At 38.6% G+C, this 24,427-nt stretch overlaps 1 protein-coding gene across 9 annotated transcripts in view; it reads left to right on the top strand.

Annotated features, from left to right (window-relative positions):
• Nfib (nuclear factor I B) overlaps nt 1-24,427 on the top strand; it is a 215,732-nt gene that overhangs the window by 162,916 nt on the left and 28,389 nt on the right. For 4 of the 9 annotated variants that reach the window (XM_029476293.1, XM_021160527.2, XM_029476295.1 and 1 more), the window contains 4 exons: nt 12,441-12,575; nt 14,960-15,144; nt 19,166-19,304; nt 22,349-22,431. In XM_029476293.1, the coding sequence (XP_029332153.1) occupies nt 12,441-12,575; nt 14,960-15,144; nt 19,166-19,304; nt 22,349-22,431 (542 nt within the window). Of the gene's footprint in view, nt 1-12,440; nt 12,576-14,959; nt 15,145-19,165; nt 19,332-22,348; nt 22,432-24,427 lie in introns of all 9 variants that reach the window. The other 5 variants (XM_029476292.1, XM_021160526.2, XM_029476297.1 and 2 more) reach the window with 2 other exon arrangements.

Genomic DNA, 24,427 nt, shown 5'->3' with positions numbered 1-24,427 from the left:
CAAACAGAAAGGAGAACAGTAAATTGTTCCTGAAGGCTCTCGTTAAGAGTTCCTCTTGTTGCCTGCTAATTAACAGATATCTGTCCGCCTTTCATGTGCTTGAATGGAGACCGGCATGTTGGGTGGGGCAAGTTTGTGCGAGTGTTCCAAGGGCCCATACTGGCTAATACGGAAAAGTTGAGCTCTGGTTTCATACTCTGGAAACTTAATGATTTAAAAGCACCAATTTTGCAGGAAAAAAAAAAAACCCTAATACATAATTAGTTCCAAATAATAACAGCTGTTTGATAACGCAATGAAACAGATGAAAATTGGCAAGTAGGAGCCCCAAAGACGCTGAGTCCTGGGGTATCCGCAGAGCTCTGCGGCATAGCCCAACTGTGCTTTAACTTGGTTTCCGTGTTGATTTACAGTTGAAGTTTGGAAAGTCAGAGTAACTGGACTAGCAATAACCCACACAGTGAGAACTTGGTTTTCTAGACAGATCACAAGGTGCTGCAACCCTTGTGCATTATTCAAGAGAACTGGACAGGGCCGGTTTCTCTCCAGGTGATAGGCCTTGCTCAGGGGGAAGAGACTCAGCCTTTCCCTCACAAGTCTCCTCAGGAAGAGAGTTTTCCTGGAGAGCTTCATCGATGATCCTGTTAGGCCTTACAGAATAAGACAAGAGAATGGAAATGAATCTGTGCATTTCTCAGGGTTCTGAAAGAATTCTCAAAACACAATTGTTATATAAGATACATAAATACACGTGTCTAAAACCAAATTATGAGGGCTGGGATTAGATACTTTGGCCTGAAAGTATCACAAGTGAAGTGGTTTTGAGGAGTAAATGTGAGGAATCTGGGGTGCAGGGGTGACTGGCTACAAAACTGAAGGGTCGGCTACCCTGTGTAAACTGACAATGCTCTGCCAGGCTTGCATTTTATATTTTCTGGCAATTAAAGAATATGCTAAGTACATCATGCTGTTTGCTTATACATACTTCTAAGAGTTTCTTAACAGGTTTTTTAAAACACATGATACCATTATTAGTTTAACTCAGATGCGCTCTGAGGTTAAGACACCATGATACACTAAAGGTTCTCCTTTTGAGTAAAAATTTCAACTTGCCTGCTAAATGTTTTATTTTCAAGTACCTGTTTGTCCTTTACCAGATACCCCCTCCTTCTTTCAGTAATTAAAGAGAGCGCGTACATTTAAAGTATGCATACCTAAGAAAGGCAAGCTTCTGTTTTTATTTGGGGCTATCATTTATTGAGCACTTAATACCTGTTAGATGCTGAGTTTAAAATAGCTTTAAATGCCTTTAGAAAATCCCCACCTCTAGTCCAGCAAGATGGTTCATCAGATAAAGGCCCATGCCACACAGCTGGAAGGCCTGAGTTTCCCCAAAGGTTCCAGAGAGTAGAAGGCGAGAACCAGCTCCTGCCAACTGTCCTCTGACCTCTGCAGGCTCGCATCCACTCTCTAAAGAAATAAGTAAATATTAAATGCAAAAATCTTATTAAAAATTCCACCCTATGGCTTAAACATTTATTATTAACCATGGTCATAATGGTTGGAGTTTTTCCTACTTATAGAAAAAGAAACTTTGATGAGAGTTTCTTTGTGTTCAGTGTTTTGGATTTTAAATCAGTTGTAGTCTGAGAGTTTGCCAGTGTCAGTGGTCTGGTATTTGAAAATCTGAAATGCTTCTAGAAATAACTTCATGATGTCATTGTGGAAACTTCCACACCTGACTTCATGTTTTGGGTTCTAGTCTAAACACAAACACACACACACACACACACAAAATATTATATAAAGCTGCCTCCAGGGTATGTGTATAAGGTGTATATGCATAAATGGATTATGCTTAGACTTGCATTGCATTCTAAGATGTTCTATTATATGTATGCCAATATTCCAAACTCTGAAATCCCAAGCGTCTGACCTCAGGCATCTCACAGAAAGGACACTTGACCTGTCTTTGAGTTTTTCAGCTTTCATTAATGTAGATATTTTAAAGATCCAAAAGCTTCCATTGCTTAAGTTAGCTTTTAAAAGTTTACTTTAAATACACTCACTGAATAACATAATAATTGTATTGTTTATGTGCTTGGAGACACTGGATGTTTTGTCTTATACTTCAGGAATGCCCAGATCTCACAAATACAGGTCCTGTCCTGTTCCATTCTGCTACAAGCAGTGATTGATAGAGATTGAGTTATTATACGGAACCTTGTTATGGGATCAGTGTCTCCTACTTTGAAAACAAGTGACTCAGCCAGACAGCAACATTTATTTTCTCTAAGTGACTGGAGGCCTAGCAATAGGGGACCATTATCCTGTGACAATATTCTGTTTCATTGACATTATCTCGAAAATGTAATTGGTCCATTACTAAATAGAGGTTTTGTTACTGATCAATTTCACGTGATTTCTAAAACCATTAGGATAATAAATATGCCATCCCAGTAATTTCATTGACAGAATGGTTTTATTTTCTTCATTTACATTTATTGGGGGGGCGGAAATATATATTTAAACATCACTACCTTTGTTAGCTATGACTACGTTTTCACTCTAAGAAAGAGAATCTATGTGCGACAATCATTGAGCACTGAACAGACGACTTTAACATTTTCATTATTCTGTTTTCTACTTGCTAAGCCATATCGAATCATATTTTTCCCCAAGCAATCAGTTTGCTTTCTCAGATTTTATTTGAAAATAAAGGTCCAGGTCAGTTCTAGGACTTGGAGGATTTCCTGTAAATCTACTAAATTAGCACATCAATTAAATTGCCCTAACTCTCAGTGTGGAAGACAACAGTGTCCATAGCTACGGGATGCTGGGGGTCTTGCAATATAAGTGTTCCTCAATGCGTGGCTGTTTCCCAAATGTCCACCTCCGAAAAGTCATCTGTAATCTTGTTAAATTAGAACACTTCCAGCATCTTTCTGACTTTTACAGTTAAGGTTACAGTATTGATTTTATTTTATAGTCCATGGCTCTCAGAGGCTTAACACTAACGAGACCCCATGGCTAGAATGCCCCCCAGAGACTGCGGAATCGCAGCCCTTTATTTAGCTGTGCTGATGCTTAAACAGGGAAGAGAGTGAGCTTAGCATCCCGCATACTTGTTTGGTGGTGCTCCTCCCCCCTCCCCCCGCCCGCCTTGCTTCCAAATTATATTTACCGACATTACTCAAGATCCTTTATAATTGTCTGTTAAATTGGCAATAGACAAAAAGCAGTTTGAAGTGTTTTTAAAAAGCAATTTCATTTTTCTGGTATTCATTCTCGTGACACTGTTCTTTAGTATTCAGGAACTTTATTTATTTATTTATTTATTTATTTATTTATTTATTTATTTAAAAAGCAGTCTCAGGAAGGTATTTTTGAGTTTCAAAGCAATTTCAGTTTTAGCTTTGCATTGGATATAGGTGTAACCTAGATACCTTTTGAAAATGGAGACACGGTAAAGTACAGGCTTGTAGTGACATGCTACTGCCCTGTGCTTGGGTTAAAATATACAAGAGTCTTCAACCATCACAAATGGTTTCAAGTTGCTGAAGAATACAATAAGTACTGTGCTCAAGTGTGATTAGGACTGAATAGCTCAGTACTTAAAGCAGGAATGCCTTTATTTAACACAGAGCCTACCATGCTTTCCCCCTTAAGAAAAACTGATTTCAGTTTTCAAAGTTGAAAATTCAGATTTCAGTTGACATCTTACCTCCATGATGCAGCCTGCCATTTTCCTGCCAGTTAGTTTTGGAGTGTGAGACTCATCGGTGCTGGTGAATAGATGCAGGGCTGCCTCACAGACTAGATTCTGAGCATGGCAGATTCTCTGAATCACCTGGCATTCCCATCAAGCGACTGCAGTGGGATTCAGTTCATACGTCTCATCATAGGGTTCAGAGGATTCTGTTAACCTGGAGTGTGTAGATGGTACTTACCCTACATTTACCACATGATTGTGAACTCTTACATCTACAAGGATCCTTAGAATCGCTTTCACATAATCGCTTTACTGTGTTTTAGAGACCTCTTGTCTTTAACTTAATTTTTCAGTGTTCCGTTTAGGGCTCCACCTTGGAACTTTGCAAAATCAGGCCTTTCCTTCCCATGGTGTGACATTAGACACAAGATCCATTGTTGTCAGCTTAGTGTTATTTACGATACTCTGTGGAGCTACAATCATATTTCTAATTTTTTTTTGTAAAATATTTTTCTAAAAGTTTTTTTCTAATATTTTTGTATGAATATTTCTAGTACTTCTGATGGAAGTAATAACCTTTTAGGAGAAATTTGGGAAGGCAAAATATAAAATGCAAATCATAAAAACAGTTGCCTCTGATTGCATCACACAGGAATAAAATCCGGATTGACTCTCACTAATATTTGACAGAACAGTACAAGTGGGGCGCCTATGTAGTTTTAACTGCCTTTTCTATATGTTTTAACTTGAGTCATGGTTTTGTACCGACGAGCCCATATGAAACGCAATTTTATTCTGTTAAGTTTTGTTACATGCTTTCACTTGTAATATATTGGCAGCTTACCGTATCCTTCAGTGTCTGCTGCTCTGTGTGTGTGTGTGTGTGTGTGTGTGTGTGTGTGTGTGTGTGTGTGTGTAATGTTGGTTTGTTGCCTTGGTGTTTCTCATCTTGAGATAGGGTCTCTAGGAACCTGGGCTGTTCTGGGGCTTACTATGTAACTGAGGATGAACTTGAACTCTCAAATCTACCTCCTAAGTGATAGGATTAGCCTGTGTGCCCTTATGCCCGTTGAGATATACGTTGTTATCAGATGTTTGGGTTTCTGCTTGCTGCTGAATTTGCAGGTGATTCCTGAGTTCTCACCATCACCGCAATGAACCCCACTGCGTGTACATCCTTGTAGCTCCTTTAAGCCCACTCCTTTCTCTCTCTCTTCACTGTCCCTGAGCCTTAGCAAACTGTAGCAGCATAGCAAGTCACCAAGTAGAAGCTCAATAAAGCTTAAAGGAATAGGTACATCTTATTGTAAAATAGATACATATTACTGAAAAATACTGGGTTTAGTTTTATGTCTGCTTCTAAGCCTTTTGGGCAGATTGACAGAGAATCCAGAAAGGTTTTGATCAATTCCCACCTATACCTCCAGTGCATAACTAGTTCTCCCATTGCAGAGAAAGCTAAAGATTGCTCTGTGAACAGTTTTGACTTCTTTTCTGTGAAATGTATTTCTGAAGCAGTCTCTCTGGTGTTTGACTGTATCCCTGCACCGTTTTAAAAAATCATTTAAGCTATTGGGTATTATAACACATCTCTTCTTCCTGTGAGGTTGTGTAGCTCCATTTTACTGTGAAAGAAATGGGGAAAGTGGAAAAGCACATTGGGATTGTGCCAAGCTTTTAAGTAAAGACATAGCCTACTGTGTTCACGCATCCTTCTTTCTCTCCCCTCCTCCCTGTTTTCTCTCCCTTTCTTCCTCTCTTCCCCATTTTTTTCCTTATCCTGGAGGGCAAGTTTCCTGCCTGCACTATTTGATCAGTAGGTGAACCCTGTGAAAGAAAATATCTGTCAGTCATCACAGGGAAAGCAACTGAAATAAATACATCTGAGCTCTGGAACGAGTCTGAAATAATCATCAGGCTGCTTCAGCCTAGCTTTGCTGACTGTGAGGTTTTACATAACGTTTATGGCACTGTAAATAACAGGTAGACGTTTCTCTCCTCAACTTTATCTTCCCCAAGGCAAAAATCACAGGAGGAGAAACTGTGGTCTGTCTCAGCATTTAGTTGGCAAACCATGTTCTCTGCCTTCACCTTTCCTCTGGGCACAGAGCCCAAGCCATTTCCTTGTCTCAAAGTCGACTGTGGATTTGTGGCCTGAAGTAAAAATACCAGATTCCAGCTCCAGAAACCATCCCACACACTTGATTCGGGGCCTCTCATTTATTATCTCATCTAGTCTAAATAACATTATTATTTTATGCACATAGTTCATCTTTTTTATATTGTCTTTCAGCTTCCACTCAGCATTTTAATGGAAAGCAGAAGTGCCCCATTGTTGAGGATAGCTCATCTTTCACTTTTAGTGTTGTGTGTTACTTGACAGCTTCAATGAAGTAATGGATGTGTTGACCACCTATGCCTTCATCCAAAAATGAGTTTGGTCTCTGAAGAGGTTTTCAGTGTTCACCCGAGTGGTGTAAACCATAACTTTTTTTATTTTAAAAAATGTATAAAAGTCTAAAACTTATAAAAGTCCAAGGTATAAGGAGAAATGGAGAACACCGAGAGGCTAACCACTTAGTAAGAGGTTGCTGTAATATAATCTTGTCAAACTCCCATCAGCAAATGGCCTTTGAGCTCAATGTTCTCACATAGAAGCTTTGTTTCTGTGGCTTGCATCATACATATATATATATATACACATATATATAAAACATTTATGTGTATGTGTCTATATGTGTGTGGGGGAAAAAGGGGCAAGATGAGGGAAAAGATGTCTTAAAATGCTCAACAACCTAATAGTGTAAAAAACAAAGATGATATTATAAACCATGATTATAGCTTTTAAAGCCCAGAAATAAAACATACATTAGCATTCAATACCAGCAAACAAGAAGACAGACAATGTTGACTGATATGCATAAAGTTCATATGCATAAAGTTAAACTTGTTTATGAGTCTGACAAGTAAGTAAGGAGGCTGAGCAATATGTAAAATAATCAAACTTTTGAAACACTTTGCTGCAATTACTTCTTGGTTAGTTACATAGAAATATGTTTTTCTAAGCCATAGAAGTGGCACAGCTATTACTATGTTACAATTTAGTGTCATGTTAAGCTAAAAATAACAGCTACCAGAAATGTAGGGTCTCTCGCGTGCTTTTACATAATTAATTTGAAACAGCCACAGATCTGAAATGTTATATATACACGGAAGAAGAATAGGTGTTTTCTGAGAAAAGAAAGGGTTTGTCTTCTAGGTAGGCTGTAGCAATTGGATTGGAAACCTTAGTGTACTTGACCATATTGGAGAGGCTAACATACCGTCCAGAATGCATGAGAGAAGAGCAGGTGTCCCCGGCAGGCAGGTGTTAAAGGTGGCTGTTCAAGCTTGCCCTAGATCACTAGTTGACTTTACTGAAGTTCTGCTAACAGGTGGCTAAGTGATTGGAGTGCCATGTGACATTTATCCCGGGAGCAACTTAGATGACAGGCTGCTACAGACTGAGGAAGGGGGTCTTTGCTTTGATGAAGAAATTGCCAAAACTCACGTCTCATTAGTGTTTCCTAGGGTTCTTTGGAAGTGAACAACAGTTTAATTAAGGGCTGACGTAAACACATTTCTGCACACTTTCCCTGCAGCATTTTATCACATTAGAATCGATCAAAATTGTTGCCTTGGGCTGACTTGAACAGATATACATCTGGAGCTCCATTTGTGCAAGCTGCTGCCGGGCTGCGTACATACGCTGTGCTCGCTGCAGCTCTCGCTCCTTTTGTAGCTGAAATTACCTTGTTGGGAGATGAGTTGCCCTAACTCCTTATTTGCTTAAGCCTTTATCTCTTTGAAGTGATGCTGTGAAGTGAATGACACATCAGAGCTTAGGATGTGTGCATGCTACAGTGCCAAGAACTCACAGTATAGCTAGTAAAAAATTATAACTTGGTTTGCAAAATACTTGTTTAAAGATAGGCTTAAGTCCATCTTTAAATGTCTATCAGTGGCTTACTCAAACTTTTGTTTTTGTTTTTGTTTTTTGGTCTGGAAGCATTTTATTTTATAATTCACTATATAATTAGCTCTAAAGCCATAGCTAATTGTCCAATTATGAATCAAAGCACAGGTGTGGACAGCAAAGAGCATTGCCTTCAACATGCATCTTTCTTTTTGAAGGCTTAGCCCTCCTAGACTTTTGTCACTAAGACAAATCCTTGGTACAACCTAATATTATCAGGGTTATAATTATTTAATTAAATTTGTCTTTTCCATCCGCCCCCTTTAGCTGGATTGTGAGCTTCCCCAGAACATGGGCAGGGAGATTTGTTTCACTCCCTGAACTTTGTGTACAGCTGAACCCCCTCACATTTTGGGGGTGCTCAGTGGTTGCCTTTGATGTCTCTCTTTGGCTTCTTTAACCACTCTTTTGTTGTCGCTAAACCATGTTCCACTATAAACTTTATTTTCTACCTTTTATTGAAAGTAAATTGTTTCTCACATAGTACATCCTTATTATAGTTAATGGAGTGTGTATTTGAAGCTAGCCATCTTGGGTTGATTCTGCTCAGTGTTCTGCTGGTGAATATCCCATCACACAGCTTCTCTCACACATAAGAGATTCGAAAACAAGCTACCTAGACATGATACCTGCCTTACCTCTTCCAGTTTTTTTTTGAATCCTATATTTTTACTACATTCATTCCTAAGTAATATGATATTCCATAAATATATATAATATGTGTATATTACATATACATATATATCCACAAATATACATCATATATAATATTTTATATATGTGTGTATATATGTGTGTATGTATGTGTATGTGTATATATATATGTATGTGTATATACATACATATATATATATATATATATATATATATATATATATGATGGAACAGATAAATATTAGTCATCAAGTAATATAAGATTTGGGTGTAAGATTACTAATGAAATCTAGGCCTCAGAATTTCTTACAATTTTTTTATTTGTTGGGCTTGTGTGTATGTGTGCAAACCTTGGCCTGCATATGGTAGCCAGAGGAAAGCTTACAGTAGCCAACTCTCTTCTATTATGTGAGTTCTGGGGTTGAGATTCAGATCATCAGGCGTGATATAAATGCCAGTGCCTACTGAGCCATTGTGCTGGCTGAAAACCTCAAACTTTTCCCCAAGGGGGATTACGGTTTGCCTAAGTGTGTTAAGGTGGACAGGGTATTGTGTGAGTAGAATGGGAGAGAAGGAATGTAACTTAATAAGTGGCAAAAATGTCACACACCGGGAGTGAGAGAGGGCAGGCAGCACATTCCTTCCACCCCCAAGTTCACTGTGAACCTTCCTAATGATGACTGAGGCTAGGGCTATGGCTGGTGGCAGATACACTTGTATATGCATGGAGTCCAAGCTCTTAAAAGATTGAGGAAGAAGGATTCTGAGTTCAAGACCAGCCAGGGCTTACATACATACATACACACATACATAATACATACACTCACATATATATGTGTATACACACACACACACACGTAAAAATATATAATCTAGGAAAAATAAACAGAAAGTTGGTCAAAGTTTGGGACAGTTTTCTAAGGTGAAGTCATTTCCTTTGTAAATGAGGTCTTCCTAAATCAGACTTCTACCTTGTCAGGCCTTCCTGGCTTTTGCTTCTTTCTCACCAGTTGTGAGCTCTTTCTGCTCTCTTCTTCCAGAAGCACCAGCTACCTCTGTCTCTCTTTCTCTTCGGTGGCATTATCTTATGTATTATTCAACTTACCCTTTATTATGTATGTATTATCATTCAACTTATTATATATTTATACATTACCCAGCTTTGTTATTCAACTAATTTTCAATTTAATCTTTTTATGTATTATTCTTCCTTCTTGGGGAACAGTGGGTTGCAAAAAGCACAGCATTTGTTTTTCTCGACAGAAAGGCCACTGAAAGACATCTCTCCCATAGTTCCAGTCCTGGAACACTCTTTATATAGTATATGAGTGCATTAAAAATAGAAATGATATCATTCTTGGGTTGAACGCCTATTAGACCACAGAATTTCAAAACAAAATAAAACCAAAACAATGCAGGTTTGATACATAGTTAAAATGCAATGTCTAGAGAGCCAGCTCTGAGGTCCAGCATAAATGGCCTTTTACCCCGCCTCCCCCGAGTCTACTGATTATTGTCCTTTGAGAGAAATTCACTTTTTGCCTCTGAGTGTTCAGCATAGTGCTGCTTCCATCCCACATAGCACTATTTCTTTATTGATTAATGAGCCCAGAATTAATTTAACTTAATGGGAAGTCAAAGAAATGAAACTAAACTCTAGCACTCTCCTGCTTTGTGGAATGTCAGAGCTTCTGCTTCTCCTGGTGCTCCTTCTCAATCTTGTTCTTATTCTGAGTTATTTTTGTTGTTAAGCAGGAGATAGCTTGTAGTCCTTTTCACCTTGTGGATAGCCACTGTTGCTCTGCTTCTGCTATGTCTCCTCTGTAATCCTCTGTGCTCTGCACATGGAAATACTGCTATTATTAGGCCCATGTCTACAAGAGGGCTCCCTTAAAGTGTAGACTTCTAACAACTGCTTACAAAAGCTAAGGGTACCATTTTGACCAAGAAAAGTTTTAACTCATTAAGTTAAAAATGACAAAGTCACTCACAATCTTAAATTTTTATAGTAATAATATTTGACTTGTCCCGTTATGAAAGGACACTCATCTGAGTTTGTCTGGTTGCTGTGGTAGTTTGGGGGCTCTTCTTGTTCTTTGCAAGTGGTGTAGCTAGAATGGCTCTCTTCTGCTTCTGAATACACAGAGAGCTCTTCCTTTACATGATATGTGCTGTACTTTATCACCCACTCTAAGAAGACTTGGAAAACTGACTTATACAGCTTCAGTTCTCTTAACCTGTAGGCAGAGGTAAACATAAGAGTCAATATTAAGTTACTGCCTTTTTTAAACCATCTGTCACTAAAATTTTGAAATGGAGACTGGATAGCTGGCTGAGAGCTTAATAGCACTGCCTGGTGTTGCAGAGTCCCTGGATTCGGTTTCCAGAACTCCTTAACCTCTGTAACTCTAGTTTCAGGGATCCAGTCTGTTCTCCTAACCTGCACAGTTCACATCGTATATGCAGCACTTACATAAATGCAGACAAAATACTCACACATTTAAAAGAGTCCATCTTTTTAAAGAGTTTAGAACACTTTACGGCAAAAAAAAATGCACTTTGTTATCTATCATAAGGAATGAAATAGAGCGTCCTCTTCTAACAATTTGTGTAGCTAATTTGTACTTTGAGTAGGTCAAACACAATATTGAATCATTCCTTTTAAGGTCACATCGTTCTTGGGGGGGAATCTCAGTATTGTCTTTACTGTTTTGGAGATAACTTAGCCAAAATGAACTTCCTTTCTCTCTCTATTTTTTAAACCTTGCTTTTACACTCCTTGGTAGCCGCCAAGACTACCAAGACTACCAATTGTTGTGGCTCCATGAACCACTTTCTTTTCTTTTTGTCCCTCGGAGAACTATATTAAAAACCTGAAGTCTAATAGATTAGTGGCCACCCGTTAGTCAGAAGCATAGCTTCTGCCTTTCTGCAGACTGGTACTGCCTTAAGTGCCAGCAGGCTCAGAGCACATACTCAGTTTTATTGGATGCCTCTTCCAGAACTCAGACAATTTTTCCAATGGTAAAACACAAATGGCAACTATTCTCTCACATCTATAACACTGGGCGGACTTCTTCTTACTTCAGAACGTTGTGAGAAAATAATTCAGGTCATTTTTTTAAAATGTAGTGCTGTAGCTGTAGTGGTTTTCTTTTAACAGTCTTCTTCTAAATCTGTACACAGAAATATTCAGAGGTGAAATCAGGTGATCATGCATTTACTTCAAAAGTGATTCAGGAAGCAGATGAGTAGGTGAGACTCTTGATGATGGCTGAAGCTGTCTGCTGAATACAAGAAGTCCATTGTTATGATGGCTACTGTGCACACATTTAAAATTTTTGATGATAAAATTCAAATTTTATAGGTTGTGTTATTGTTAGAGCACCTTAATATAAATTTATAAGCCTCCATAAAAATCAGCATTAGTTAAGATGTTAACTCCTGAGTTATCTCCCTTACATTGGTGTTTGTTGGATACCCTGGTGCATACCCTGGTGAGATATGCTGTGTGATGCAACCCCAGAATAGCCTGGGTTGAGCCGGGCTTTCTCAGCAGTCGCTTTGATTTACCTGCATTAATTCTGCTTGCTTATCCTATGCATGGGTGCTCTCCCCATTTTTGTTTCAACCTCTCATCTTCTATATTTTGGAAGTGTTAAGTACTTATGGGATGAGTGAATGCAACCATGCATACTTCTCATGGCGTGGTCAGCAGTATCTTATAATTCCTTTTTACTTCTTCACATTCCCTCACTCTATAGAAGCAGAGAGGCAATCCAGTTCACGGTTGTATCCCCAGAAACTGATGGCATTTCTGGCATGAATTAGGCCTCTAATTCTATGCACTTTAGGTTAGCTTTAGCAAAGAATGTTTCTAAAAGACATTTTCCAGCTCTAGCCTGCCTGGGTCTTTGACCTTGTGTATAGATTTCTCTCAACTGGTGAGGGCGAAAGAATCCAATAGTATTGAGAAATGTGATGTGTTATCATGACATGGCACTCCTTGCTTAAATGAAGAAGGCCAGGCAGATTGAATGTGTCCCTTTTTCCTTGCAGATATGTCTTCTCCAACTACAATGAAGAAGCCTGAGAAGCCACTGTTTAGCTCTACATCTCCACAGGATTCTTCCCCAAGATTGAGCACTTTCCCCCAGCACCATCATCCCGGAATACCTGGAGTCGCGCACAGTGGTGAGGAGTTTGAAGCAGAGAGGAAAGGCCTCTTGACCACACACCAAACACTTAAGGGTGGAGGGGAAGTTTATTGTCGTTGCTATGGTGACAATATCCTCTCCACCCAAAAGACAGGGTTGCTAATGGACAAAATATTTTTCTTACCAGTTTAGGAGAAAATATTTAAGATTATATAATTTAACAATGTGGCCAAGGACTGATAAATTCTAGTATGGTCAGTGATGCAGGAATGATGCCTGAAACAAAGGGGGACCCATATATATCTGTGAAATTGTTGGGATATTATTCTGGAAACCTTAGGAAATCAATTATAAGTATTTTGGCAAAAATGTTACACAATTGGAATGGTATTTAAAAGAAGTCATTGGTCTAGAACTAAAAACAGAACTGGAAGGAGCCAGAGACTGGAGGAAGAAAGACAAGAAGAATTTTGCAGCGATGAAAGCAAAAGATGCACATGCATGTTTTCTTTCAAAATGAAGGGAGACACTTCTGTTGTCTATCTTAGGTTTCTGTCCTTTTCAAACAGTCAGAATAACCTTTATTAGTAAGACAGCCATGTTTACTTTCATTTTTAAATATAAAATCCTATCTGCTTCTATCAGGCCCATGACAGTTCCTGAAGTATCCAAAGATTTGAATTTTGAATTGTGCCAGTTCTTAGAAAGAGTTTTTGTTTTTGTTTTGTTTTGTTTTGTTTTGTTTTGTTTTGTTTTGTTTTGTTTTGTTTTCAGAATTGCTCAGACTAATTATTTCTTAAGCCCAGAAGCCAAAATGGAGCCACCTGTATAGTTCACAGGGGTTTATGTACACATGTTAACAAAATCTATAATTAAACTGAGCTGAGATGAAGATTACTTATGACTGTGGGTGTAGTTTGTTGGTAGAAAGCATGCTTGAGGTCCTAGCATGGGGTTCAAGGAAAACAAAACAAAACAAAACATGAGACATTAAGAAAAAAGATGCTCAACTTTTTGACAAGCATTTGCATTTCCTTAAATTATACTTCAAGTGGGTATGCATCTTAAAGAAACACTTAGGTAGAACTTGTGTTTTTAAGAAGTGTTCGGTTCTTCTGCACAGTGCATCTGGTAGAAGGATGACACAGAGAGGACGTTTCAACCGTGTATTCTGTTGCCATACTTCTGCAAGTCCTAAGGACCAGTCTGCTAGATCTGACAAACTAAATTTGTGGTTCTGCACTGTGCACTCCTAAATTTTTATATCCTGAGTGTTTTCTTTGAGGGATGTTGTTAGCGTCTCTTAAAGCTCTCTCCCTCTCCCCTCTTCTTTTTCACATAACCACTAGGTTGAAGATGATTATTATAGATACTCTTCGTTTGTAGTCATTAAACGAACTTAGTTTTCACATTGTTGGACTGTTATCTAAAATATTGAACACTTTGTATTTTCATATGACTTGGATCAAGGTATTAGTGCAATAGAGATTTAATCTTTACCTCTATATATTTGTTGTCTTAATTACTAATTATATAATTATTTCCAGCAACCCAATACACTTTAGATTTGATTTAAAAATTAATTTTCAAAACTATACATTATGATCATACTATTGTGGAAAGCTACCATTGAACATTACACACAATACACATTTTCAGCACGTTGTTCTGCAAGTAGAACATACTATTGTAAAAGATGTGGGTAAATTCATGTTTGTCCCATATAAGAATTTTTAGTTAACATTTTTGTGGCTTCTATTCTCGATGTTCCCTCATAGTAACAACTGGAGTCAGAATAAGATAATCATGGGATACATAGCTTTTGCTTCTGAAAGGAATCACCTTCATTTGGAGGAGTGCAGCCCCATGTGCCAATGTTCAAGAGTATTTACACAGCAAGCAGATCATTATTCATGATCTGACAGTTTGCTCTGTTAACTGTTGTCTTCCATTTTAAACAACTGTCAACTAGGTTGTATAGGGAGATGATTCATTTGAAGTTGAATTGCATTTCTATTTTGAGTTGTAGTTGAAAACGTGTGGGCCTCCTTCTCTCTAATTAATGCTGTAACTTGGTCCAGATTTAGGGAGACAAAGACTTTGTAATTGACAAGTATACCTTGCATGGGAAAGTCACTTACTTGTTGTTTTTATAGTTCTACCCTAATCTGTTCAAGAGCTTTTCTTTTTTTTAAAGTTTTGTTTGTGGATCTGGAAAGAGAGATGGATTTGTTATGTAGGGTGGAGTTAATGTCTTTATGTCCTTAGCAGGGCCAGCATTGAGAAAGTAAAACATGAAAGGTAGTTTGTTTAATTATGGGAACAAGTGAACGAATTTTCTCCAGTGTTACCACGTTGGAAGTGAATGATGTGGGAAGGCTATGCACTGACTAGCCAGGCTCTGTTTTCTGTGTTCTGCAGTCATCTCAACTCGAACTCCACCTCCGCCCTCACCGTTGCCATTTCCGACGCAAGCTATCCTTCCTCCGGCACCTTCCAGCTACTTCTCTCATCCAACAATCAGATATCCTCCTCACCTGAATCCTCAGGATACTCTGAAGAACTACGTACCTTCTTATGACCCATCCAGTCCTCAAACAAGCCAGGTAAAAATAAGAGAAAACAAGATAAATAGAACCTGAGGGGCGTGGGGCAGGTCTACTTCCTTCCAAGTAAGAGCTTAGCCAGGCGGTGTGCCTCATGGAACATCAAGTCTTCAGAAAGCTTCTTGTCGACTCCATAAGTTTTTTGTTTGTTTGTTTCTTTTGTTTTATTTTGTTGTTGTTGTTTTATTGAAAGGGTGGCTGAATGACAGGTAGGAAGGGCATTGCCCCAAAGGGATACATTCATGAAGACGTTTGGGGTTTAATGTTTTTGGGTTTTCATTGAAAGAAAGTTTATGCAGTATGTTCATTGCCAAAAAATCCTCTGAGCTCGAGTTTGCACCTTGGAAATACCTGGTTTGACATAGAGACAAAGTGCTTATTTCAGGCAGGAGCAAGGTATGTGCTAAAATAAACACCCACAAAAGAGCTTACAGCTGTATTTACAGGCCAGTTATTCGGCATTAACATCAGCTTTGGTAATGTAAACATTTTTCAGCAGCCTTTGATGACTCCTTGACTCTTTACAGAGACGTGACTTATATTTAATAAAATGACATTTCTAGCTCTGTCTGTCTGTCTGTCTGACTGTCTGTCTGTCTGTCTCTGTCTCGCTCTCTCTGTCTCAACATCATATAGTGGTTTTAGGAAATCATTGTGTAAGTATAGTAACTTATTGTGCATTTCTCAGTTTAGATGTATGGTTTCTTCTGTGATAGGACATTGCATAGGTTTCTGCACAGGGTCATTTTTCAGCCAGCTAGAAGATCTTTGTGCCAGTAATGAGTCTATTAATAGTTACAGTATCCAGGTCTCTGTTGTAATTTTGATCTTATGTCTAGTATTTTTTTTTCTGTTTCATCTATTAAAAGAAAGAAAGAAAGAAAGAAAGAAAGAAAGAAAGAAAGAAAGAAAGAAAGAAAGAAAGAAAGAAAGAAAACCTTGGTCATTTACAACAACTTTTACGACTTTGGGAAATCTATAGAACATTTTACTATACCACTGTTAAGCTGTACTAAGATTAGAGTATATGAGTATATGTGTATTAATTATAAAGCTCAGGGAAAAAATCTTTTTGTATTAGTTTGTTAAATAAAGCAGACTGGCCCTTTCTGGACGCTTTAATTTTAAACATGAAATACTGTACCCCTTGTGTGGCTAGAAAGTTACCTTTGCTTTTAGTTTTACTAATTAATATATAAAATCAAATATTAACATGTTGGAGTTAAACACATGCATTTGTGCCTTTAAAAAGAAGTCCACAGGACATACTGAGGGTGAGACTGCAGACAATTAAGGAAGTGGGGGAAGACCTTGGGATGCCAGTTTAGAAACGAAATTTGCTCCCAGAATATGGATTCAAAAGTCTGTTCCAGAGAGTATTTTGCTAGACTCAGCTGGGAACAGTGCACACAAGGTCTGATTTTAATTTGTTTAGAATTTCCATGAATAACAAAGTCTAATTAAGACATCCATTAAAAGTCCTTAACGTTAATTCAGTGTGGAAAATCTTAGAGTTCCATTGGATTTTTTTTTTTCTTAAACTGATGTCTTAATTAGGCACTGTTAGGGGGAAAATTATGCAAATTAAAATCAGGCCCTTAGTGTTACGCATTTCTTTAATTATTCAGTACTTGTTTTACATATATTTCGATTTCTGTATAAGTTAAGAGTGCATATTAGGTGATAATCTGCCTCCTTTGTCTCGGTTTTTTTTCCCTGTATGTTTTCAAAGTAAAGACCCAGCTTCTAGGAGAGCTACCCTCTCTGTTGGAAGCCAAAAGTTAACAGAAAACCCTCGAGAGTTTGATATACTGGGAGAAAGGATGACTAGGCTAGCCCAGTGCTGCTGCTGTCCATCTTCAGACTGTAGCTTCACAGGTTTAAATGGCTGTGAACCTGAAGAGTGGAAGGTCCTTTGACCCTGGTGTTTTAGAGACCTCTGCATGGGCTTAGGCACTCTTTGTCCCTTTTCTTACTTTTGGATGGGAGAGCACCTGTCTGTTCCTGTAGACAGAGTGTACCCTGCACAAACTTATCATCAGTGATGGCGTGCGTTGAGAGTCTCGCTATTTGACTTCTGTTTCAGGTAGGTATGGACTGTTTTGGTGAACAACAGGCAGAAACACTTTTGCAGTTGATTGCATCACTGGTGCACAAGAGAGAGAGAGAGAGAGAGACAGAGACAGAGACAGAGACAGAGACAGAGAGACAGACAGACAGAGAGAGAGAGAGAGAGAGAGCTAGCTTTCTTTTTTTCCAAGGACATACACAAAGCAGTCATTTATAATTTTTATAATCTTCCCATAGCCAAAAGTTGATCTTGTCACAAAAATGGGTCTTTATAGTGAATGGCAGAAATTTTTTTAAAAGAATGTTATACCCATTTTGATGGTTAATTTAAAACTTAAAGCCAGTTGATTTGTATTTCGCGGTAAGACTGTTGCTCTGCCCCTTTCCAATACTGGAAATGCAGTGTGAGCAACGGTCTTCAATCCCTGTCGTCAGCTGCTGCTTTTCAGGGCCATGCTGATCTGGACTCTTACGCAAGGAGATGCCTTCTCCTCCCAACAGCAGTCTGGAGATTAATTCCATTAGTGCTGCACCAATTATAGTGAGACAGTCATGCTATTCAGTGGAATATTTTGAACAAGATATAATTCTCCCATAGGTTTCCACAGAGAAAAACTCCAGTTTATTTTCCCAACATAAAGTTGAATACTTAAAAGTGCCCATGATGAATTGTCAGGATATTCAGAGTCAATTTTTAAGAATAAAAAAGAAGAAGTAACCCCTCTGTAACCTGCCCAAACTCAATCCATAACTCTAAGTCAATATAGTCAAGTGCTATTAGCTATCTTTCTCTAAAGAAATAGTCAGTTATAGTGTTTATGTTGATATTTAGAATGTAGTGTTTCATTGATTTCTTTGTTTTGCAAAGTTGGGATTATAAAGAACATACATTTGGGGAGAATACTTGCCAGGAAATTGTTAGGAAGTCCATGCAGTGAAGTATGAGTATAAATAAACACTGGCACTCTCTACCTGGAATAATATATTTCAGGCTTTCTAGTATACCCCAAAATCAGTGTTTTTGTCTCCTACCACAGCAAAAAAAAAATTTTTTTATTGAGTGGTTAAAATTCAAGTAATCATGTATTTGAATTGTGAAACTGGAGAGAGCATTTTCTTCATTAATTCTCACCAATGTCTATGTAACTCTTCGTGCCCAGCAAAGTGAGCCACAAAGGGCAGTGACCAGTCGATGCTCCTTGTGTCCGCTTTGGGACATCAGAGACATTCCTTTGAGGATATTTTATTCTGAAGCATAAAGCCTGACTTACTTTCACATTTTATAACTGGGTTTGCATCTGAAATCTTAGATGCTTTAAATTCTATTTGCTTGCATCAGCAAATCATTGAAAGTAGACTGGATACCTTGGAGTCTAAATTACCTGAGATGTATGTCCTGTAATACCTGTGTGCGAGAGAGAGGAAGCTGGAGCTTTCACATGCATAGGAAATGACTGTAAGTGATGGAAACTACGTAGTGTTGGACATGTTTCCTATTTCTTGACGTTCTTGTGTCCCTTATTGTCCATCATTCAGTAGGAGAACATTGTACCGAGAGGGAAACCGAGAAGGAGGAGCAGAACGTTGGATTGCTGGGTTCTTACTGCAGAGAATTCAGTAAGGAATCCCACTGTAGCTTTACCTCAGCGCCAGGCTCCGCGTGTGTTTTCCAGCCTACTACATGAGAGGGTCAGGTCAACTGGACTCTTAGGGGTGTTGTAAAGAGGAAGTCACCCGTGCAAAGTGCATCGATGATCAAACCCTTCTTTAAGTATTGTGTGTGCTGCTGCTTACTATTCAACATTGATCAGCTCCCAGCTCAGGCCTGAGAGGGCCTGCATGGCGAATCTCTACCCTGTGCAGAATCCCTGAGTGTGTACTGAGAGGAGTTGCTGTACAGGATGACTGTCTTTCGGATTGCTTCACCCGGCGTTCTGTTTTTGTTTTGTAGCCTAACAGCAGTGGTCAAGTAGTAGGGAAAGTGCCTGGCCATTTCACACCTGTCTTGGCACCCTCTCCCCATCCCAGTGCAGTGCGACCTGTGACCCTGACCATGACAGATACTAAACCCATCACTACATCCACTGAAGGTGAGGCAGCTTCACCTACAGCAACCAGTAAGTATTTCTGTAGGAAATGAGAAATGTCCATCGAAGGCACCATTGGATATATGATCCAAGGTGGCAAACACAGGGACGTTCTGGCTACCTGACCAGATGGAGATTTCTCATTTAAGTGGAGCTAGCAGGCATGTATGTGGCCCAGCTGTCACATGCTCTCTCTTATCAAATTTCTATTAACAAATCATATTTGACAGGAGAGAAGCATTGTCGTTTTTGAGTAACAGCTATAATAAAAGTGATCAACCCATGCCTGCTTGTTCAAGGTAGACATTGAACTTACACCAACAACACAGCACAATACACCAAGGTTTTTTACATCCCCCAAAGAGAGATTAGATAATTATTCTTTATTGGAGCATTTCTAGAAACCAAGCCCCTCCCCCAAGCGGAAGGAGTGAGTGTCTCCAGAAGACAATTACATGTTTACCTCAGTGTAGGTTATGTCACTGAGAGAAGTGGTTACCCATTGTGCTGCACAGGCAAGGACACTGAAGTTTAGGATTAGGTATGTGTAAGGTACCCACACTTACATGATCTACAATGTTTTCTTTAAATCTTTTGGTTATTTTGGCTATCACATTACAATCATACTAAGTTTGTTGGCATGGCCATAGCACTGTTAATGTCAGACTTAGGCAGTATCCTCACAGAACATACATTGTAAATGTCAGACTTAGGCAGTATACTTCTGTAGCACACATCAGGAAGCCAAGTGACTCCTCCACTTCATCATGTAGAATATTCGGAATTATATAAGGAATAGATTTCCTAATGGCTTCACCTAAAGTCCCAGCTTCTCAGAGGGTGCTGGTATGCACAGATTGGCAAATGGTGAGATTCCATCTGAGAGGCACTAGCATGTTCCGTCCCTGTGATGGGTGTCTTATATCCCAATGATTTTTCTTGCATAGAGCAAGGGCATTCTTTGTGCTCTGGGAACTCCCTTATGGAATTATACCATCAGAGACACCACTGGCTCTTAGTCTCTCTCCCTTCTCTCTCAGCCATCCGAAAAACATTCATTTTTATTTTTTAAAATGACTTCTAGAAACTTTTCAAAGAAAAAAAAGTATAACATTTTTTTTCACCTTAGGTGCACAGTCAATACTCATCATCTATTTAGCAGAACTCAGGAGCCCTTTCAAACTAGGAAGTTGAGATAGGCTTGCAGTGCACCTCACCTTATCAGTGATGCTTGGGAATTAGCTCACTGACAGAGTCCCACCCCAGTAAGCACTTCTCTGAATGCAAAGATGGGTGAGACTTTTCTTTTAAATACTTTCTGTGTGTAGTACAATCACTAAGATACTATATGTATGTTTTAAAAGCAAGCATCAGGCTTCTTTGACCTAAGTGGGACAGTTTAAACAAAAGCACATAAAAATGATTTTTAAAACAAAAACAAAACAAAAAACAAAAAGCTATCTCAGGATAAGTGATTAATACCAAAGTTCCAGAAACTTCTGGTGCTGCCTACTTTGATGCTGAAAACCATACCTGAAGTTCAGTGGAGGCTCCCAGCCCAGGTAACCCACAGTCCTTTGACTGGTGCCTTCAGCTTGTTTGATAATGAATTGCTTGTATACTCATACAGAGGTTGGTCCAAAAGAGATTTGATTTGCCTAGTAAAAATTTTAAACATCCAAAAGAAATATCTAGATTATATAAACATGTTTTTTTTTCACTCCAAAGTTAGAGACCAAGGAAGCCTGTTTACATGATCGGGGAAAACAAACAACAACAAAACAAACAAAAAACCAAAAGATGAGCCCATATATGGTGTTCACAATGTAAGAGCAAAAGGCTTCTCTCTTTATCCTCCAGCCTGGACATTGAAATCTCGGGGTGTGTGGGTGAAAGTGGAACACTGGGTTCTGATGGCCAGTGCCCCTTATTTAGCAGTGATTAGAACATAACCTGTGAGCATCCTCCATGTTTTAAAAACTTGACCTGAAAGCATCAAGGTCAAATGGTGCACTTTTAAGAGAACACGCAGCACTAATATATTGATCTTTAAAAGCTGGCCTTATTAAAATCCGTGTCTGAATTCTTAATTAATATAATGGTTTTAAACCTTTCAGACCTCCTGGTTGTGTGACATATGTTACAAAATCAGTTTTTCTGTTTACTCTGAGATGATGGAGCAGTGGGCTTAATTCTTCTTTTCCTTGTCAAAGATAGATTTAGAAATGAGAATTTTCTGTGGGAAGTTCACACCACCAGAAAAGGACTTATTAAAAAAAGTAATTGGAACTAAGTTACAGCAATGTAAAGAACAGTCCCCTGCATCTGCTCTACCTAGTAATCAAAGATAGGAAAGGCCATCTGCTCCTCACTGGCCAATCACAAGCACTTTGTAGGGGTTTTTGTTTTTTTGTTTGTTTGTTTGTTTTTTTTTTTACCAGTACAGAAAGCGAAGGATTTTTTTTCTTTCTTTGTCAAAAAATTTTCTACCACCTTTGAGGACATTTCTCACACTAAATAGAAGATGGAGCTAAGTCATTCTCTGTGCTGCAGTCCAACTGTGCTCCTCTTTTAGAAGTGTTAGTATTTTTTCTTTTTTTTAGTTCCACATCTGCTTAACCCTGTCTCTAAAAGCTGTTACATTCCCTGACAATCTCTACCTACTTTTACATTTAGAATCACAGGTAGCTATCACTGATTAATCCATTAGACATAGGAGAGAAGTGTATCTATCGGAAAGGACTCCAGAGTAGCCAGGCCTCAGCATCTAGACAGTCATATAGCCATAGCACACACTGAGAGACACCCACACTGAAAGATAGGTTGTGATTTATTGTGTAGACTTTTTTTAAAAGGGGGGAATAGTTGATCTGAAGTCAATTACCATTTCTTTCCCATTTCTTGCTGGTCACTGAGATGAAAGAGAAGAGAAATGGAGAAACCCTTTTGGTAGTAAATCCCACTTCTCTGGGTTTCTTATACATGGACAGGGTGTTCGTTCTGACAGTTCACAATTTTTATCTTTGTTTTTGTTCTTCCTTAATCAGCCTACACAGCCTCAGGCACATCTCAAGCCAATCGATATGTGGGACTAAGCCCAAGAGACCCATCCTTCCTGCATCAGCAACAGGTGGGCACGTTTCCCCCAGGTGGAATGGGGAGGCCACGCTTTGCTTCGGCGCTTTTCTCCATGTTGCCTCTCAGATCTGGACTCAGGATGGGGCTCACGGGGCTTCTGAGACCAAAATTGATCATTTTGTTTTCCAATTTTTTTTTCTCATTTGTCCTCTGCTTCTCACCTCTCTGGAGTTTCTGAAACTAGCTCACAGCCTCTTCTGTCTTCCTAGCACACAGTGACAACACCCACAGGACTGTTGCACCTCAGCCAGACTGTAGTGTCCTGCCTGACTAGACCCTGAGGACTTACCAGCCTATGTGGCTTTCAAGGGGTGACATGGAAAGCCAGTTGGAGAACCAGCTAGAGTCAGTACATTATTTGTGTTTGGAGCAATTTTGTTTTCTCCAGATGTTTTACTCCTCCTTTGTATCATAGTCCAGGAGGAGGATGTGTTGTAGAGCTGAGCTCACAGGCTACACATTATCCCTACTCTAATAGTTTACATTGCTTCGCTGATTTCAGATGAGATGAAACACTTTTTGGGGGGAGGGGTGATTCTGCCTTCTTACATCATTTATGTTTCAAGTAGCATTTTAAATTTCACATCTCATTAATGCTGTAAATTTAATGCAAATGAAGTGTTTACCCAAACTGTGAAAAAGTACAGCCAGGATTAATGGTGGCTTATAAACAAATTAGCCACAGTCAGAAGAATGCACCACACCAACATAGAAATCCCATGATTCTAGTTATAGGGTCACAGAAATACTTGTAAACACTTCAGAACCGAAGCCTATTTTATGAAGCATATGTTCGCTACTCTTAGCTTTGGGTAGCAGAGCAGTCTGAAATGAACAGTATGCAAAACATTACATAAGAAAACATAGGCTGTAGTACCTAAGACCGAGCTGGAATAGACACCTTGGCTCTTCATTTGTTAGTCATCTGTGCTTATATGAGGTTTATATGTGTATCAAGCATATGCAATTCCATGTGCCCACATACTCCGCTCTAGAACAGCCTGTCTGGAGTTTGCTTACTGTTCTCCGGGCCTTCCCTTTCACAGGCCCAGGTGATCAGCTGGGTATGGTAAAGGTCACCACATGTGGAGTTCAGAGAAAACCCTATAGCTGATAGCTCATTCAAGATACTTGACATTTTGCAAGGTTAAAATAACAAAACAGAACACACGAGAACTGACTGAAGACATCTGTATATAGTTATGGAAATACCAAATAATAATTAGTGGCTTTGCCATCCAATGGCTTTTCAACAGAATTCTCTGGAATGTTGCTTTTTTTTTTTTGACCTCTAAAAGTGCTATAATATGAATGTGTTATAATTACTATAGGTCTATTTAACAAATGTATGTGATCATTGTGCTTTTTAAACATATGCAGGATTTATAGGTTTTGGAAACATGTTCTTTTTTTAAAATCATTATAAATTTTTTTCAGAAATATTTTTGTCATGGGACTTTGTATTCTTTATGACACATCTATAATTTCCAGTTAATTTTTAATTGAAAAAACATGCCTTCATTATTTAACCTTTAGCCCCAAACACATTTAGGATATTATAAAGAATCCCATGCATTCAGAAGCAATTGTCCTCTTTCCTTGTTCTAGACCAGGGCAGCTTTAGTTTGTATCAATTAAAATTAATGTCAGGGTCTCCTGCAATGACAATTACAAAAGTATATTTGTGCCAAAATCCTCTCAGCATTATCTAAAGATGCATCAAGAAAGCTTAGCACAATGAGAACATAGACCTTAAAATAGGCAGAAATCTGGGAATCTTTTAATCTGAGGAATGCATAGGACAGACATGCCTATAAAGACTGGCACTTGTTATTTAAGTGATCAGTGCTGAATAAAGACCACTTACAATGTGCATATATTATCTGAGTTCTAATGTGTTTGCTATTTATGAATATATGGTATATATTAATCCTTGGAAGTGAAAAGCTATATATCCCACAGTTACAATTTGTAAATACTGAATAGAT

Source organism: Mus caroli, chromosome 4, assembly GCF_900094665.2.
Source record: "Mus caroli chromosome 4, CAROLI_EIJ_v1.1, whole genome shotgun sequence".
In the NCBI taxonomy this organism is placed as follows: Eukaryota; Metazoa; Chordata; class Mammalia; order Rodentia; family Muridae; genus Mus; species Mus caroli.
This window is presented reverse-complemented; position numbering and strand designations above follow the sequence as displayed.